This window comes from Aspergillus campestris, assembly GCF_002847485.1.
Source record: "Aspergillus campestris IBT 28561 chromosome Unknown P168scaffold_3, whole genome shotgun sequence".
Taxonomy (NCBI): domain Eukaryota; kingdom Fungi; phylum Ascomycota; class Eurotiomycetes; order Eurotiales; family Aspergillaceae; genus Aspergillus; species Aspergillus campestris.
The window spans coordinates 860,878-877,245 of record NW_020194338.1 but is presented as its reverse complement, the minus strand read 5'-3'; the positions used below and the strand labels follow the sequence as shown (position 1 = coordinate 877,245).

Sequence of the window (16,368 nt, the reverse complement as noted above, 5' to 3'; positions counted from 1 at the left end):
GTTTGGTTATTTTACATACGGTATGTATGGAGTATATCAGGTTGTTCTGGTTGAGGAGGTAGTAACAGTCATGTATATAATCTTGCTTTACAAATGAAGAACTCAGCAGGTTTTATCAAGCTAATTACTACTACTCCGTTCTAGACATAAGATAGAATAGGTCAGGCAAGAGTAAATATACCGTATTGTATGTAATACGAATACCCCACGAATCCTCCATTTCCACCCAATTTCCCGTCTCCTGTTCACTCACTCACTCACTCACTCACTCACTTCAGTCTTCTTCTCTTCTCACCTTGGATTCCATTTCCATTTCCATTTCCATTTCGTCCCAGGCGCTTCCTCTCCACCCCTGGGACTTGATCTGGACCTTTGGCTTGGGGGCCTTTCTTTTCCTTCTCCCTCCCCATCCCCATACACCCTTTTTTTTTTTCTCTCTTCCCGCTCACTCTTTTATCCGTGTGGTCTCCCTCTCTTTCTTGCCCTCCACACGTTGCTTGGTGTCTCTCCTTCTCGCCAGTCTTTTCTTCCCTTCTACACCCTCTCTCGTGAGGCTGTGTTTCCCCTGACTATCTACATCTTAGATCTGGTATTAATCTCCGAACCATCTTGAGAACCCTCCCGGGCCCCGTTCTTTACCCGTCCGCCACGATCGGAATTCCTGTCCCTCCCTCCCACATCAACCCCCCCCGTATTTTACACCCCATCGGGAATTTAAACCTCCCTGTCCATGTCCTCCCGGTCGCGAATCCCTCGCACCCTCGAATGAATAGTCCCGACTTGAATCCACTGAGGAGATTCTGTATTGCCTCCAGCAAACAGGCCCAGGAGCAACGTGACCGCCGCCGTCGCGGTCCCTGATGATCGGTCGTTCCGGGGCCATGTCGCCTGTCTCCGTCGACGGGAGCGACTGGTCTGGCATCAATCAGTACCAGAAGTCCGAACCACCTTTCTCCCCAACCTTTTCCAACCGCAGCAATCTCGCGACCCCTCCCACCTCCGGCGTCCCCAGCGGCTCCAACGGCGCCCTCCCCAATGGCTCCTCCCACCTGGGCGACTCCGGCAACCCCTCGCCCCCGAGCTCCGTGACCGGCCGCTCCAGTGATGGCACCCTGGCCGACCAGCGCGGTCGCCGACACAGACAGCTGGAGGAGATTCTGGGTCAACACTATGTCGCCTTCCGACGCTTCCTGCACGCCCCGTACCAAAACGACCGCCTCGGTCAGAAGCCCAGCAAGGCCCGGGACAAATTGCTCCGCCTGTCGCCCACGCAGTTCCACGAGCTGAGCACCGACGTCTACGATGAATTGCTCCGCCGGCAGCAGGCCATGCCCTCGCCCAGTCGACCCCCGCGCATGGATATCCCGCCGTCCCTCCCGCCGCGTACCGAATTCCACGAGAAGCGCAACCAGGCGCGTCAGAAACTCGCCTCGCTGCAGCATCAGCGCTTCCGCGATCTGGCCACCGATGTCTACTGTGAACTCGAGCGACGCTTCCCCCAGTTTCCCTCCCGCGAATCCCGCCGCGCCAGCCCCGCCTCCAGTTATCGCAGCCGTCCCTCGAACGCCTACCCGCCCGGCTACGGCCCCGCCGGATACCCCCCGCCTCCCGGTAGTCGGCGGTCACAGTCTCGGGGTCCCCCGTCTCGGATGGGCAGGGGATATCCCTCCCAATCGTCTCCGGGTAGTCCGATGGGTGCTTTCCCGCCGCGACAAGCGTCTTTGAGCGTGAGCGGATCCGTGAATGGGGATGCACCGTTGGCCAAACCATTCCAGAGTAACACGATTGTTCCGAACAAGAGTACCATGGTGGAGGACGATGACGATATGGCTGGGACCGAGGATGACTATGACGCCCGGAGCGATGCCTTTGCTCTTGATGCGGTGCTCAGCCGACGGGGCACGACCACGACGATAGGCGACGGGGAGCGCAGGATGTTGACCGATTCGCAGGCGCAGGTGTCGGCGTTGCAGGAGAAGGTCCACAGACTGGAGGAGTCGATGAAGTCGAAGGACGCGGAGCTGCTGAAATACCGGGACAACCAAGCCCATGTTGACTCTCTTGAGGAGTTGGTCAAGTCGAAAAGCGAGGAGCTCGCCAAGTATCAAGAAGAGCACACGTCCCAGGTAAGATTGAACCCCTACACTATATCTCTAGCCCATCTTTTGCTGACAACGTAACAGGCGAACTCGACCGAGCGACAGGAGTGGGAAGCGGTGAAGATGGAGCTGGAAAGCAAGGTATCGCAAGCCGAGGAACTGAACAGCTCTTTACACATCGAGCTGGACCGCGTGCGAGCGGAACATGATGCCATGGAGAACGAGTTTCAATCGAAGATGTCCGAAGCGTCGCACCAGGGTGGCGGGGATCCGGAGATGCAAGCTCGCTTTGCGGACCTGGAGATCAAGCACCAGGGCTTGGAAACCGAACTGCAACACCAACAGCAGGTGACCGAGGAGGTCCGACGGGAGGCCGCTGGCTTTTTGATGGAGATGAGGGCCTTGTCGGAACAGAGCCACACTCGATGGGAGCACGAAGAGCGGCTGTCCAGCGAGGTGCAACGACTGGAGGAGGAACTGAGGCAGTGGAAGTCTCGCTACGCCAAGGCCAAGGCTCAATTGCGGCATTTGCGCGCCTCCTCGGCGGGCATCTCCGAGCTGCGCCCCGATGCCAGCAGCGTCGCCAAAGAGAACGAACTGCTGCAGGAGTACGGTCTGGTGAAGGACGTGCACGTGACCAAATTCCAGATCTCGATCGACGAATTGATCCGCGTGGCACGGTTCGACGAGCATCACTTTGTCATGCACCAGATTAAAGGCGTGGTCGTCGCCGTGCGCCACATCCTCCGGGACATCGAAGTCGGCGATCGCGTGGACGATGGGACCTCTGCGCTGCGGGCCAAGGCGACCCGCAAGGTCTCTGCCACCGCGAACAATTTGATCACGGCGTGCAAGAACTTCGCGGGCTCGAGCGGCCTGTCGCCCGTTTCGCTCCTGGATGCTGCGGCTTCGCATATGTCTACTGCCGTCATCGAGCTTATCCGGCTCGTGAAGATCCGACCGAGCCCTGTCGATGAGGACGAGGACGACGATGGGCATTTCACCCAGATGAAGTCCCCCGACTACTTCAGCGTGGCGCCTAGCCAGAGCAGGTTCAGCCGCAATGGTTCTATCTACAGTGCCTTGAGTCCTCCGTCTAACCGCTCCCGCACCCCGACGGACGCCCACCCTAACGGACTGGGGCCGGCTGTGCAGTTGAGTTACGGGGCGCCGAACGGAGACCACGAGCTCCAGGAACTCAAGGTAAGTCCATTACTCACCTAAATCGTGGAGATTTTGCCGCTAATATCCATCAGCTCTACGTGGAAGACCAAACCGACGGCCTCGTCCAATCGATCCAAGCCCTCGTCGCCAGCATCCGCTCAGAAGGCGACCTCACCGCAGTTCGCACCCACGTATCCGCCATCTCATCGGTAGTCAACAACGTCACCTCCTCCACCCAGCACTTCGTCCACAAGCCCGAAACAAGCCCGCTCCTCCGGGACCGCGCTGCCCCGATGCTCGAAACCCTAGAGTACCACCGGAGTCGTCTCATCGAGACAGCCGCCCAGGGCGAAGCGCCATCCAGTGCCGAGGAGCTGCGCGAATGCACCAACCGACTGCCGCCCATTGCCTTTGAAATCGCCCGCGAAACCAAGGAGCTGGTGCAGCGGTTAGAACCCGTCAACCACCACCACAACGACGACGACGAAGACGATTTCCGATAGTCTACCAGTTTACCTACTTGGGTCAGGGTCTTCACGATGCGAACGCTTTTCAGACAATTTTTGCTTTCTTCGTCTTTAACACTTAATTGTAATGTTTTGTTCGTCTTCTCTTGCCATATCCTATCCTACCTACCTGATTCTTTTCATGATTGTCTTGTTATTTTTGAGAACAATGGTGTAACACACTTCTTTTTTACTCCTTTTTTGCAGTCCCAGCCATCATGCACGACCATGATCAAAACCCATGTGGCACGAATTGTTGTATCCGGCGGAGCTCTATCCCCTTCTTCTTTTTCTTCATCTTTTTTTCTTTCCCTGCCATAATTGAGCCCAGCCCCCCTTCCGCATTGTGCGTTTTACTCGATTCTTCGCTTTCTCCCCTTCTCAGCCGAGGAAGGGACTTTATGTATTCTTACTGGCCTCGATATTCTTCACTTCTTTGTCTATTCTTGGATCTTCTTTCTGCCATTCGCAGTTTACCTACCTACCTACTTTCTTGCCCATGATTAGCGTTGGTTTCTTTGCAGTCTTTTTTCTGTGATAGATACGTGGCAGGTTGTTCTGTGGCATTTTATATATATATATATTATTTACATACGGATATATATTGGATTATTGCATTTCTTGAATATTGTATCCTGTACCGCTGGGAAGGGCCATCCTTCTGGTAGTGATAACCAAAGAAAAGCTGGGCTGTAGTGAATGAGAAGGTCTCCCCCTTATCAACCACTCTTCTAGATTGTCTCCACAGTAGGCAGGGTGGGAGAGTGGTTAATCCGCAAGACTTGAATGAGGTGCTACCTAGTTCCCCTGACATCTTGTCCCTTCGGGGTCGTCGGTTCGAATCCGGCTCCTGTCGTTTTTTTCTTCCCCTCTTCTTCAAAGACCATGATTTACCTCTTTACTTATGGTCAATGGTTTTTCTTTTTTCATTTCTTTTTGGTGTCTATGCTTTTGATATCCAAATAGATACATCAATCTAATCTATATTGTCTCATGTACCTGGAGAAGACTCCTGGACTCCGCGATTCTGGGATGTTCTGGACTGTAACCGCCCCACTTGAGATCGAACCAGATTAAACCCGGATCAGTAAGTGCTTACCTAATCACTACAAACTAAGCCATGCCCCTTTGGGAAGGTTTGGTGACAATTTTCTTCCGCTCCTTGTTGTCCTTCACTTGGTGCGAGCTTGACCAATTCAACGTCTTCCAGCCCTTGTACTTTAGCCCTCACTCTTCACTTTTATCTAATTTACCACCAATTTCTTGTAAGTATCCATGATCAATCCCTTCTTTTCTGCCTAATTGGCTGTGGATCAGTGGTTGGGGGTGGTTGGGGAGGTTGGTAGGCTGGTAGGCTGGGACCTAACCGTGACTTCAACCCTTCCTTCCCTTCGGACCAACCACACCGCAGCCTCAGGCCAACCTGCATGTTTGGCGCGCACTGGCTGACGCATCCCCCATCCACCGGAAGCAGAAGCAGCAACATCTCGGCGGCCGAATTCTCCCGTGTCTGCCCCTCCAGCAACAATGTTCTCCCGAAGCGTCCTGAGGTCAACAACGGGCTTAACCCCACCTTGCTCCTTCGCTTCTCGTCCCCTCTCCTCCGTCCTCAATTGCAACCAGTCCTCTTTCCTCTCTCTTCGTCCATTCCATCAAACAGCTTCCAACATGTCCGGAAACACCAAGGCTTTCTTCGACGTCCAGTACGCCCCTGTGGGCTCCAGCGCCCGTAAGTTTTCTTCTCCCCTTTCTTTTCGACGCTGTTCTCCTGGTTTTTGCACCTGTGGTGGGGCAGAGGGGTTGAGCTTTCGTTGCTTTCTTTCGTGATGCTTCGTCGATGAGCTTCGCTTCTTCTTGTCTTCCAGCTCAATTCAAACTGACTGGCTTGTTATCTTACAGCCAAGACGGCCCGCATCGCCTTCAACCTCTACGAGAAGGACGTCCCCAGGACCGCTGCCAACTTCCGTGAGCTTTGCAAGAAGCCTCAGGGTGAGGGCTACAAGGGCTCCACCTTCCACCGTGTCATCCCCCAGTTCATGCTCCAGGGTGGTGACTTCACCCGCCACAACGTGAGTGTCTTTCCCCGTTCTGTTTCTTCCCGTGATATACTTCTAACGAGGTCTGTAGGGCACCGGTGGTCGCTCCATCTATGGTGAGAAGTTCGCCGATGAGAACTTCATCCACAAGCACACCAAGCCCGGTATCCTGTCCATGGCCAACGCTGGTCCCAACACGTAAGTCTCCTTGCTTCACTGCTCCAACTGTCAAGGATCCTTGACTAACGAGGGAATTCCTGCAGCAACGGCTCCCAGTTCTTCATCACCACCGTCGTGACCTCCTGGTTGGACGGCAAGCACGTCGTCTTCGGCGAGGTTGCCGACGACGCTTCCATGCAGATCGTCAAGGAGATCGAGGCTCTTGGCTCTAGCAGCGGTGCTATCCGCTCGAACGTCAAGCCCACCATCGTGGACTGCGGTGAGCTTTAAATTGCCCAACGGAAAAGGAATTTTTTTTTCTCGTCAGATTGATTTGCGTCTCTGATCCATTGCCTTGTTGCTCGGGAGATTGGAAATATTTTCCCGATTTTCTAGGCGACATTGGCGATGACGGTCGGTCTGTATCCTTGGGTGGTGTAATCTAGAGTGTCTCCCGATATATTAGCATCTCACCATCATTCTTCCATCGTAAACGTAAACCGTAGTGTCAGTAGTCAGTAGTCTAGTAATCTAATATTTTGAACTCTCGTATTGAGGGGAGCCCCAAGACCCCGCCATCCGAAGCGGGGTCATTGCCAACGAGGCGTAGAATCCCAGCTCCAAATGCAGCCCTAGCAGTTTTTTCCCTTAATATCATATATGCATGCAACCAGTGTCTGACCAACAAGACGGGCTGAGTATTTCTAGATTGTTCGTCTGCATGGTATGTTGCACATGACGATACACTGGTGTTTTTTCCTGGTACGGAAGGTTATTGATTACATCATGTTGTTTGGGAGACCGCGATGGTAGCCGGTATTGGGGGTACGGATTGGTATGGTGTATTTATCTACCTATCTATCTATCTGTCATCTACGTAGGTATGTGTATGTATCTGTATGGATAATGTATGATGTTTGATAGAAACTGAGATGGCTGACATACTACGTACACATCTATCTAGATCGTAAACGAGATAGATAGAGGTAGTGAACAGGTGGGCAGGTAGGTACACTGACATAAGCCGTAGGACTTTCTTGGGAAATTAATACAATGAGTGGATGGATGAATCAATGCAATGCAATGAAGTAAAGGATGGATGGCTGAGTGTGCAGATAAATGTGGACTAGGATAGGATGCATCACTAGTGATTCTGTTGATATGTCGGTAGGTAGGTGGTAGGTAGTAGGTAGTAGACAGACAAAGCGAACAACTTGATTGATCAATCAATCAATTAATCAATCATCCACAGCATTTTGTAACAGCTGTAGCATCATTCCTAGATGATACACATCATGCAGTTAGCAAGCAAGCTCATCATCTAATAATTCATGAATCCATCCATCCATCCATCCACCTCTCTCAGCCAACAGCAAAAGATAATAGAAAATAGAAAAAAAACATACCTATCCCCCCCCAAACTCAACCCCTCCCACGAGAAGATAAACGCCCCCAGAAACGCCCCTATAAAGATACAGATAATGATGTACCCGTTGAAGTACATCGCCAGCAGCATGATGAAGTACGCTACTGCGAATTGCAGCGTGTGGAGTAGGGCCCGGATGAGCTGTTCGGTTGGGGTCGGGCGGATGGTTGGTGGTCCTGCTGCTGCTTCTGTTGTAGTGGCTAGGGCAGGTTTGGGGCCGTTAGGGGGCGAGGGGGGACGGGAGGAGGATGGGATACATGTGTCTGGAGCTGGAGCTTGAGCTGTGGTGGATGTGTCCGCGGGAGATAGAGATAGAGATAGGTACTGATTGTGCTGGACGAGTCTTGCACGACGGATGATAAAAGCATCGTATTCCCGCCCAATACGGCGGAGAAGTTCAAGAACGAGAACCAGACAGATGACACCTATGCAGGAGCCGGCGAATTCGCTGTTGGAGGTGATGTGCCAGGTTGAGGAGAGGAAGCCTTTCTCTCTCTTGTTTAGTGGGGGGTAGCAGAAGGGGAAAAGAATCGGGAGGATGTCTAACAGGAGTCAATGGTGTTCCAATTCCATAGCATCTGGTCAAGATGGATAAATATGTTAGTTGAATTTGTTGTTTGGGTTGAAAGGTACGGATGGATGGAGGGAGGATATACGGAGATCTTGCAGCTGGACATGTGCATGCCGGCGTGTTTGCCCATTTCGGGGGATGAGCTGCTTGTGGACATTGCTGTGGTGGCGGTTGTGGTTATGGAGTGCATGGCGTGTTGTTCCATGCTGAGTCGTGATGATAGGGAGGATAGGGGGGATTTTGATAGAGAAGTAAGGTAAGAGGATGATGAAGGGATTGGAGTGATCCAGAGGATTTTAAGAGTGCTGTCTACCTGTACAGATCACGGGCTACTATTAGATATACCCTGTGATATGAACTAAAATATGTGCTCATATAAGCTCATACAGAATAGTTGAATAGAAATATTCACCTAATAAATCACCGAAGGATCAGTCGTACGACCTGTCTTGAGTTAGGGTTGCGTCCAATAGTGGATGGGTGCGCGGAATTGAGCATATTTACCTGCCTACCCTAAGACATTATACCTGAGCATATTGTCTCAGTATGACCATTAGAATACTTCTTAATCTAGCTAAGTGTGTCGACAGCCTTGTTGAAAGCAATGTCCTATCCCATCCAGGATCCCGAGTTAGGGCTTCAATGATCTGATATGGTCAGCTGCTGCCAAGACTCCCTCCGTCTTCCTCTCCGCATCTTCTTTTCTCTTCCCCATCCGCTTTACACCAACCACTACACTACCCTCTCCCACTTCATTCGACGCGGTTTCATATGGTAGATATGGGTGATACGGACGCGACCGCAACGGCCAGTGAAGATGACGACGACGATCTGGACGCTCCTCTCCAGAGATCGCGTCCAACCGCGTGTGACGACAGTACGTTTCCTTCCCCGCATATTCGCCTCTCCCCATCTCTAATCAAAGTAATCAGACACAGGTCAACCCAACCCCCCTAAAAAAGAACCCCGTCGCTTCATTACCCCAGACCTTCCCAAAGTCGAGATATCCGACCAGAGCGATGGAGACGAGGACTTTGACGACCCCGAGGCAGCCTACAAGGCCTTTCAAAGACGCAAATCCCTGAAACGCAAACGAGCGTCGACCGGTCCGCGCAAGAGCATCACCCATACCCCCACCCCCCGAGTGACCTCCACCTCCGACGTCATGGTCGGCAAAATCCCCCGGTCCAAACGGAAGGCGCCGGTGCGGCCGATGAGGACCTTTGGTGAAGACGTTCCGAGCGACGATGAGGTCGATGACTCGCTTCCGGACTACCTGCAAAAGCGTCGGACCGAGTTTGACGCCACGACGGAAGAGTCGAAGACGTCGGGGTTGAAACTTCCTCCGACCTACGATGAGGTCGAGTTTTCGGATGACGAGCGCCTCCAGGACCTCAAGGAGAAGCCGACCTTTAGTAACATGACGCCCTGCAGTCCCTACAAAGACATCACCCTTCCATACTCGCTGGGCTTGATCCCTGCCCCCGTCGCGCAGTGGCTGCGCCAGTATCAGGTCGATGGGGTTGCCTTCCTGCACGAGCTCTTCGTCTATCAGAAAGGCGGGATCCTCGGCGATGACATGGGTCTGGGGAAAACAGTCCAGGTGATTGCCTTCCTCACCGCAGCGTATGGGAAGACCGGGGATGAACGAGACGCGAAGAGGATGCGGAAAATGCGCCGGAGCGATCACCCCCGCTGGTACCCGCGAACCCTCATTGTCTGCCCCGGTACCTTGCTCCAGAACTGGAGGTCGGAGTTTGAGCGCTGGGGCTGGTGGCATGTCGACTTGTACCACGGGGACAGCAAGGAATTGGCGCTCCAGGCGGCGCGGTCCGGGAGAATCGAGGTCCTGCTCACGACCTATGGGACCTACCTCAACAACAAGGATGCGATCAACATGGTCGACTGGGACTGTGTGATCGCCGACGAGTGCCACGTTATCAAGCAGAAAAGTTCGATGACCACCAAGGAAATGAATGGGGTCAACGCCCTCTGCCGGATCGGGTTGACCGGAACTGCGATCCAAAACAACTACGAAGAGCTCTGGACGCTACTGAACTGGACCAACCCGGGGATACTAGGCTCTGCGCTCGAATGGAAGAAAAGCGTCTCCGAGCCGCTGAAGATTGGCCAGTCGCACGACGCTACCGTCCATCAGCTGAGTAGGGCTCGTAAAACGGCCAAGATGCTGGTGGAAAACCTGCTTCCCCAGTTCTTTCTCCGCCGCATGAAAACCCTTATTGCCGACCAGCTGCCAAAGAAGATCGACCGCGTCGTCTTCTGTCCACTCACCGACACGCAGGCTGACGCCTACGAGAATATTCTGGACAGCGAGGTCATCGAATATATCAAGCACTCCACTGACATGTGTGATTGTCGGTCGGGGAAGAAGGCGGGCTGGTGCTGTCGCAGGATCATCCCGGGGAAAGGTCCCTGGGCCGCCCACGTCTTCCCCGCGATCGCTGTTCTGCAGAAGCTGAGCAATCACCTGGCCACGCTGATCCCGCAAGGCGCGGACAGCAACGAAAAACGGGAGAAGGACAAAGAGTGGTTGGAGATTGCCGTGCCCAGTCAGTGGGAGCAGCTCTACCGCCAACGGGACTCCATCCTGAATTACGCGAATTCCGATTTCTGCGGCAAGTGGAAGGTCCTCAAGCAACTGCTCAAGTGGTGGCACGCCAACGGCGACAAGGTCCTAGTCTTCTCCCACAGCGTCCGGCTCTTACGGATGCTGCACATGCTGTTCAACCACACCAGCTACAACGTCAGCTATCTAGACGGCTCCATGAACTACGACGAGCGCGCCCAGGCAGTAGCCGAGTTCAACTCGGACCCGCGGCAATTCGTCTTCCTGATCTCGACACGGTCCGGCGGCGTCGGCCTCAACATCACCTCCGCCAACAAAGTCGTCGTCGTCGACCCAAACTGGAACCCGTCGCACGACCTCCAGGCGCAAGACCGCGCCTACCGCATCGGCCAGTCCCGCGACGTCGAAGTCTTCCGCCTCATCTCAGCCGGGACGATCGAGGAAATCGTCTACGCGCGCCAGATCTACAAGCAGCAGCAGGCCAACATCGGCTACAACGCGAGCTCCGAGCGCCGGTACTTCAAAGGCGTCCAGGAGAAGAAGGACCAGAAGGGGGAGATCTTCGGACTGAAGAACCTCTTCGAGTACCAGGACAATAACGTCGTCCTCCGTGATATCGTCAACAAGACTAATGTCGCTGAAAGCCGCGCTGGCGTCCACGTTATGGGCATTGAAGTCGATCAATACCATCACGATGCCGCACCCGCCTCCACTACTACCACAGACGACTCCGACGAAGTAATGAACCACCTAGCCGCCATAATCCGCGGCGAAAAAGAAGAAGCCGACGACGACAAAACCACCACAACAACCCCCATAAAACACCAACACGACCCCATCCAAGCGATCCTCGCCAGCGCCGGCGTCGAATACACCCACCTCAACAACGAAGTCATCGGCTCCTCAAAGGAAGAAGAGCGTCTCAGCCGTCGCGCCCAACAAGCAGACCACACCCGCGACCTGGACGACCCCGTCTTCGCCGCAGATTCCCAAACAGACGACCACCGCGACGGCCATCTCCCCCTCCCGACGAAGGCCGACGGCCCCATCCCATACAGGTACCACCCACCTCGCGACGTCATGAAACGGCAGTTCTGCAGCATGGCGCGCGAGTTTGGGTTCCCCAGCGCGACGGAGTTTGCGCTTGTTGTGGAGGGGATGACGCCGGCGCAGCGGAGGGCTTGTTTGGAGAGGTGGTATCTGTTGCGGAGGGAGGCTTTGCTTGAGAGTTGATATGATTGTATTCTATTTTTATGGTGTGTGTGCTATATGTTATGTGCTATGTGCTATGTGCTATGATGGTGTTATTTGGATTTGGTTTTATGTGGATTTGTATGTATTTATATACCCATTTGTGAATGTTTGTGGTTATAGGGTTGGGTTGGGTTTGGTTGGGGTTTGAGAGTGATATGCATGACTAGGGAAGATTGAGAGGTAAACAGGTGATAGCATGGTAGGATAATGTGACCTTCGAGCTTTAGATTATAATATATGAAATGGCAACGTGCGTATTTCATGGAGGGTTCATCAAGTCAGTAGTTTTGTACTTCGGTATAAACATCGAGTATAGCTACATGTTGAGTGAATGCTTAAACAAACGAGTATGGAGTATCATTGATTCGAGGTATATTGAATTGCCCTCAGGCTATTATGGCAGGCTATAGCCAAGCCAAAGTCCACAAGGCCGGTAAATTAGGCCACTTCTCCTGCCACTCGCCCAGGATCTGGGGGACCTTCTCATCGAAGCTCCTGCGGGCGTCGCCCGTGCCGTTCTCCCAGCCGGTCTGATCGTTCGTCTTACGTTCCTGGACGGCAGCAGCGTTGAGCCGATTGGCTAGCTCGAGGATGGCCTTCCCCCCGACGAGGGCCTCCTCGTGGTTATCCTTGATGTCGACGTTGAACACGTGGACGGGGCGGTTCAGGGTCGAGCCCTTGTTCATGAGGTCGTCGACGACGGCGTCCCAGCACCGCTCCTCGCAGGTGATGATGACGTCGACGACGCCACCCTCGGTGCCCAGGGCGCCCTTGTCGCCCTTGGAGACGTGGTCGATGCGGGGCATGCCCGGGACCCAGTCCTGGAAGCGCTCAGGCCCCCATTTCAGGTTCCGGTTGCGCTCCAGCATGGTCAGGAGGCCGTTATTACGGTAGAGTCGCTCGTCCTTGGCCAGCAGTTCATCGTACATCTGGGCGTACGAGGTCGAATTAAAGTGGTAGACATTAGGTTGGGTGATGGAGGGGCCCGGTAGCCTGACCAGAGAGCCGGTACCGAATGAGATTACAGGGAACGGGGCAGGGGCCGTCGAGAGCCGCAGATGAGCCTCCATCGACCGGTTCTGGTTGGATGCACAGACTGTGCAGAATCTAAGCTTGTAGGAGTCTGACTGGGCGGCAACCGCGTCATCCGCTGCCCGGGTCTCTGCCACCACCGACATCGCGGCCTCAGCGGGAGGAGGTGGTGGTGGGGGAGGGGGGTCAGGGGTTGCAGTGCCTGCACTAGCTAATCGAGGATCATGTGCCATGGTGGCGTGTAGTGTAGAATTTATGGCAATGATAGGGGGGTGGGTAGGGGTGGTAGGTGTGGAGAGAAGCTATTATGTGATGTGGGGGGTAGGGTCCAAGAAGGAAAAAGGTAATCAAGGAGGCTGGAATAGATGTTTACTCGGTTCCTGCAGTGGTGACTTGTGCGAGTTAGCGATTGATCACAACCAGGTACGTGGTATTTCAAAACAGAAGATTTGAAAATAATCAGAAAGATGAAAAGCGTATAAAGATTTTATCCGCATGATGTATCTCGGACAGCTCCAATAATTGGGATCATCATAAAAACAAAGGGTTGATGCAATTGATATTGGGGATGAGCATACCTTTAATTGAGACAATCTCATCCTCTGCAGGGAATAATCATTAAAAACAGAGTTCTAGCAGGAGAGACAAGGGCCTCAGCCCTGAAACGGTGAGGAAGGAAGAAAGAGAGAAGAAGAAGAAGAAGAAGCGAAGAAGTCGAGGTTTTTGTTGGTTTTTTGTGTCCCGCTGACTCAGCATGTGTCACGTGGCGCTTATCAGTTATCGCGGATTCTTGCCTGGAGGTGGATCTGTTAAGCTCCCCGCATGTCAGCGCCGTTTCCGGTTGATGCAACATGGCATTGAAGCATATTGCCCCGGTGGAGACTGAGGTGTCAAAGGACCAGGGTGTTCTATGGGTTGAACACCATTCTCACTACATCAACCATTTCTATTGAACATCGTTCGTCGCACTTTCAGGCGATCTGTCGCAATGAAAGCCGCTCTGATCGTGGTTGACATGCAGGAGGACTTTTGCCCTCCGGTACGTGACTGATAGACTGACATAGATCTATATGAACAAACCCCCGCTGACATGTCTATTACAGAATGGCTCTCTCGCAGTTCAAGGTGCGCGCGATATAGCCCCAACCATCAATAAACTCCTAGCAAACCCCGGCTTCGCCATCCGGATCGTCTCGCAGGACTACCACCCGGAAACCCACATCTCCTTCGCGAGTAACCACCCGCCTCCAAACAACCGCCCCTTCGAGTCCTACGTGCAGATGAACAATCCGGCCCTGGGCAAGCACGACGAGGTCAAGCCGCAGCGGCTGTGGCCGGTCCACTGCGTGGCGGGCACCAAAGGCGCCGCAATCATTCCCGAAATCGACACCAGCCGGGTCGATCTGACCGTGAAGAAAGGGATGAATCCGCGGGTGGAAATGTACTCGGTGTTCTCCGATGCGTTTGGGAACCGTGATCCGGTTGTCAATGCGCAATCTGTGAGCGCGGATTTGAAGGAGTTCCTGACGGGCCAGAAGATCACAGACGTCTTCTCGGTGGGGTTGGCGGGGGACTTTTGTGTCAAGTATACGGCTCTCGATGCTGCGCTTGAAGGATTCCGGAGTTATCTTGTAGAGGATGCGACACGGTGTGTTTCGCCCGATGAAGGGTGGGCTGATGCTAGGAAGGAGTTGGAGGCAGCAGGGGTGTCGATTATTCGATCCGATGGACCTGAGATCGGAGGTCTTAGTAAAAAGAATTAAATCGATATCGATACAGTTCGTCGCCGAAAATCAAGGCGTTGATTGCAGGGGTTAGGACGTACGTCTGCTTGGCGCATGAACAATGCAGCCTTTACTGTCCAAGTCGCATGCGGCAAGCTGCGCCACATCTGTCATAAGCAATATATAAGAATTGTGGCAACCCATACCGCAAACTAGTAATTTAAGGATGACCCTCGCTGCGATGGATCATCAATAGTGCATGAATTCCTCTCTCATTGTGGCATTTTCTTTCACCATGTAGGGACCCCCCTCCCCAGTCGGTGTGACTGCAGGATGGTCTACCTCGAAATGGGACAATCCTTTCTCGAACCGTTTCTAGCCCAGTGGGTCTCCGCATCGACGATCCCCAACCCATCGCTCGACCGACAGGCGGTCGCTACGCAATCGGGCCCCGACCGTTGATTGATTGATTGATTTCGGTTTGGGGATTGATACCGGACGAATTCCGCTTCCAACACTACATAGCATACAGGGTAGGACAACTGTGGTTTAGATTCCCCGTCCTCCTATCGCCATCATGCCTCACGCCCCTGAACTGTCGACGCCGGCCGCGACGTTCACCGCTCTCGACGAGAAGCTGGAGGAGCCAGATGTGAAAGCAGCAGCCAGTCTCTTGGACCCCTCGTCGAACCTATCGGCGGAATCCCTGCCCTACTGGCTGGTCAACGTTCCTCACCACAGGCGGCCGGCCGAGTGTCCGAACTTCCTTCTAGGTCAGCCTCCGAAGAATATCGAAATCCTCTCGACCCCCGACGACCACTACAAGAAACAGGGGTGGGATCTGGTGCAGGAGTTCATCCGTGAGTGACTGTCGAACCGGACACATTCGACTACGAAGGCAGCGCGCTTAACAGAGGCATAGGAACCAACCGGATTGATCGGTTCCAGCGACTCCCCAGCGATCTGCGCAAATACCTAGAGTACAAGGAGCGGATTGTGGCCGAGTATGGGTCCATCATGCGCTTTGTGGTCAAGGAGCGGCTACGCTGGGGGGAGGGGGGCGCCGACGACTTGAAACCGCGAGGGCGGCCTTTCGAATACGATGGTTCGTCATGTCCGTGGATTGGGCTGGATGATCGACGGAGGGTTCATGGTTGGGCTGACAGTTCACTAACATGTGCAGAGGACATCCGTATCCTTTTCAATGACTGGCCGTATGGGGTTGAAGACGGCATCGTCCACTTGGTGGTATGGACCAAGTTCGAGCTGGAAGACGACCCGGCGACGGATGATTTGACCCCACGCGCACGCCAGGAGATTGACGACTATGTGGGCAAGACGTTTCGCTCGCGGGTGCCGGCTGACCAGGTACGTTATCCGTAGGGATTGAGTTCGGTCGTTGGGTGGAATTAACTGACCGGGGTACTGCTGGTAGGTCATCTGGTTTAAGAACTGGAAGTCGCTCAAGTCGGTCCACGCGGTCGAGCACTTCCATGTTATGCTGCATCATCCCGATCCGGGATTCCTGCAGGAGATCACGGGCGGAGATGTTGCTCTGATCGACCGGGTTTGAGGCACTACAGCAGGATTGGGGTGTCATTCTTGGGGGTGTGGACTGTGAACTAGTAGAGCGTGGAAGGGACCCATTACGGCAGACGATGTGCATAGACTAATACCTTGCTACTAAGTATAATGGCGATTACTGACTGGTTGTTGTTTCGGGCGATGGCGTCACATTTCGGGAAATTCTCCTAAAGACACTAGACTAGAGAATGGAGACCGAGTTGGGCTTGCTTGGCATTGGATCCAG

The 16,368-nt window shown here is 53.7% G+C and overlaps 8 protein-coding genes and 1 non-coding gene across 9 annotated transcripts; 7 read left to right on the top strand and 2 right to left on the bottom strand.

Moving 5' to 3' along the window:
- Positions 1-860: 860 nt before the first annotated feature.
- P168DRAFT_232428 (putative cell polarity protein) lies at positions 861-3,766 on the top strand (the record flags this gene model as incomplete). Its single annotated transcript, XM_024833319.1, has 3 exons — positions 861-2,126; positions 2,184-3,302; positions 3,356-3,766. The coding sequence occupies 3 exons, from the start codon at positions 861-863 to the stop codon at positions 3,764-3,766; spliced, it is 2,796 nt and encodes a 931-aa protein (XP_024695046.1).
- A 67-nt stretch (positions 3,767-3,833) lies between these two features.
- P168DRAFT_112193 (uncharacterized protein) lies at positions 3,834-4,373 on the top strand. Its single transcript, XM_024832561.1, has one exon. It carries the CDS (start codon positions 3,988-3,990, stop codon positions 4,270-4,272), a length of 285 nt encoding a protein of 94 aa, XP_024695045.1. The 5' UTR covers positions 3,834-3,987; the 3' UTR covers positions 4,273-4,373.
- Positions 4,374-4,519: 146 nt separating this feature from the next.
- Positions 4,520-4,625, top strand: P168DRAFT_t67. The gene has a single exon. It is a non-coding gene; the product is annotated as a tRNA-Ser (tRNA).
- A 369-nt stretch (positions 4,626-4,994) lies between these two features.
- On the top strand, positions 4,995-6,285 carry cyp4 (peptidyl-prolyl cis-trans isomerase). The gene is made up of 5 exons (XM_024836776.1): positions 4,995-5,034; positions 5,231-5,498; positions 5,669-5,838; positions 5,897-6,003; positions 6,069-6,285. Exons 2-5 carry the CDS (start codon positions 5,438-5,440, stop codon positions 6,253-6,255), a joined length of 525 nt encoding a protein of 174 aa, XP_024695044.1. The 5' UTR covers positions 4,995-5,034; positions 5,231-5,437; the 3' UTR covers positions 6,256-6,285.
- A 913-nt stretch (positions 6,286-7,198) lies between these two features.
- On the bottom strand, positions 7,199-8,177 carry P168DRAFT_325317 (high-affinity Cu transporter CTR3; the record flags this gene model as incomplete). The annotated part of the gene is made up of 4 exons (XM_024840984.1): positions 8,047-8,177; positions 7,938-7,968; positions 7,371-7,875; positions 7,199-7,229 (listed from the first exon to the last, which is right to left on the bottom strand). Exons 1-4 carry the CDS (start codon positions 8,164-8,166, stop codon positions 7,199-7,201), a joined length of 687 nt encoding a protein of 228 aa, XP_024695043.1. The 5' UTR covers positions 8,167-8,177.
- Positions 8,178-8,741: 564 nt separating this feature from the next.
- On the top strand, positions 8,742-11,915 carry P168DRAFT_302789 (putative DNA excision repair protein (Rad26L); the record flags this gene model as incomplete). The annotated part of the gene is made up of 2 exons (XM_024838695.1): positions 8,742-8,838; positions 8,948-11,915. 2 exons carry the CDS (start codon positions 8,742-8,744, stop codon positions 11,779-11,781), a joined length of 2,931 nt encoding a protein of 976 aa, XP_024695042.1. The 3' UTR covers positions 11,782-11,915.
- A 72-nt stretch (positions 11,916-11,987) lies between these two features.
- ssuA (RNA polymerase II subunit A C-terminal domain phosphatase) lies at positions 11,988-13,493 on the bottom strand. Its single transcript, XM_024836775.1, has 2 exons — positions 13,413-13,493; positions 11,988-13,226 (listed from the first exon to the last, which is right to left on the bottom strand). Exon 2 carries the CDS (start codon positions 13,065-13,067, stop codon positions 12,207-12,209), a length of 861 nt encoding a protein of 286 aa, XP_024695041.1. The 5' UTR covers positions 13,068-13,226; positions 13,413-13,493; the 3' UTR covers positions 11,988-12,206.
- A 165-nt stretch (positions 13,494-13,658) lies between these two features.
- P168DRAFT_325314 (nicotinamidase) lies at positions 13,659-14,730 on the top strand. The gene is made up of 2 exons (XM_024840983.1): positions 13,659-13,873; positions 13,938-14,730. The coding sequence occupies exons 1-2, from the start codon at positions 13,823-13,825 to the stop codon at positions 14,595-14,597; spliced, it is 711 nt and encodes a 236-aa protein (XP_024695040.1). The 5' UTR covers positions 13,659-13,822; the 3' UTR covers positions 14,598-14,730.
- A 54-nt stretch (positions 14,731-14,784) lies between these two features.
- On the top strand, positions 14,785-16,329 carry P168DRAFT_288389 (GIG1 family protein). Its single transcript, XM_024836774.1, has 4 exons — positions 14,785-15,418; positions 15,481-15,663; positions 15,742-15,926; positions 15,994-16,329. Exons 1-4 carry the CDS (start codon positions 15,136-15,138, stop codon positions 16,129-16,131), a joined length of 789 nt encoding a protein of 262 aa, XP_024695039.1. The 5' UTR covers positions 14,785-15,135; the 3' UTR covers positions 16,132-16,329.
- The last annotated feature ends 39 nt before the right edge of the window (positions 16,330-16,368 follow it).

What these genes read in the sequence shown, in the direction of transcription:
- cyp4 (XM_024836776.1), top strand. Translation starts at nt 5,438, where the DNA reads ATGTCCGGAAACACCAAGGCTTTCTTCGACGTCCAGTACGCCCCTGTG. An exon ending in CCCTGTGGGCTCCAGCGCCC is followed by an intron (nt 5,499 to 5,668) that starts GTAAGTTTTCTT and finishes GTTATCTTACAG; the next exon opens with CCAAGACGGCCCGCATCGCC. An exon ending in GTGACTTCACCCGCCACAAC is followed by an intron (nt 5,839 to 5,896) that starts GTGAGTGTCTTT and finishes CGAGGTCTGTAG; the next exon opens with GGCACCGGTGGTCGCTCCAT.
- ssuA (XM_024836775.1), bottom strand. Translation starts at nt 13,067, where the DNA reads ATGGCACATGATCCTCGATTAGCTAGTGCAGGCACTGCAACCCCTGAC.
- P168DRAFT_325314 (XM_024840983.1), top strand. Translation starts at nt 13,823, where the DNA reads ATGAAAGCCGCTCTGATCGTGGTTGACATGCAGGAGGACTTTTGCCCT. An exon ending in AGGAGGACTTTTGCCCTCCG is followed by an intron (nt 13,874 to 13,937) that starts GTACGTGACTGA and finishes TGTCTATTACAG; the next exon opens with AATGGCTCTCTCGCAGTTCA.
- P168DRAFT_288389 (XM_024836774.1), top strand. Translation starts at nt 15,136, where the DNA reads ATGCCTCACGCCCCTGAACTGTCGACGCCGGCCGCGACGTTCACCGCT. An exon ending in TCTGGTGCAGGAGTTCATCC is followed by an intron (nt 15,419 to 15,480) that starts GTGAGTGACTGT and finishes ACAGAGGCATAG; the next exon opens with GAACCAACCGGATTGATCGG. An exon ending in GCGGCCTTTCGAATACGATG is followed by an intron (nt 15,664 to 15,741) that starts GTTCGTCATGTC and finishes TAACATGTGCAG; the next exon opens with AGGACATCCGTATCCTTTTC.
- P168DRAFT_112193 (XM_024832561.1), top strand. Translation starts at nt 3,988, where the DNA reads ATGCACGACCATGATCAAAACCCATGTGGCACGAATTGTTGTATCCGG.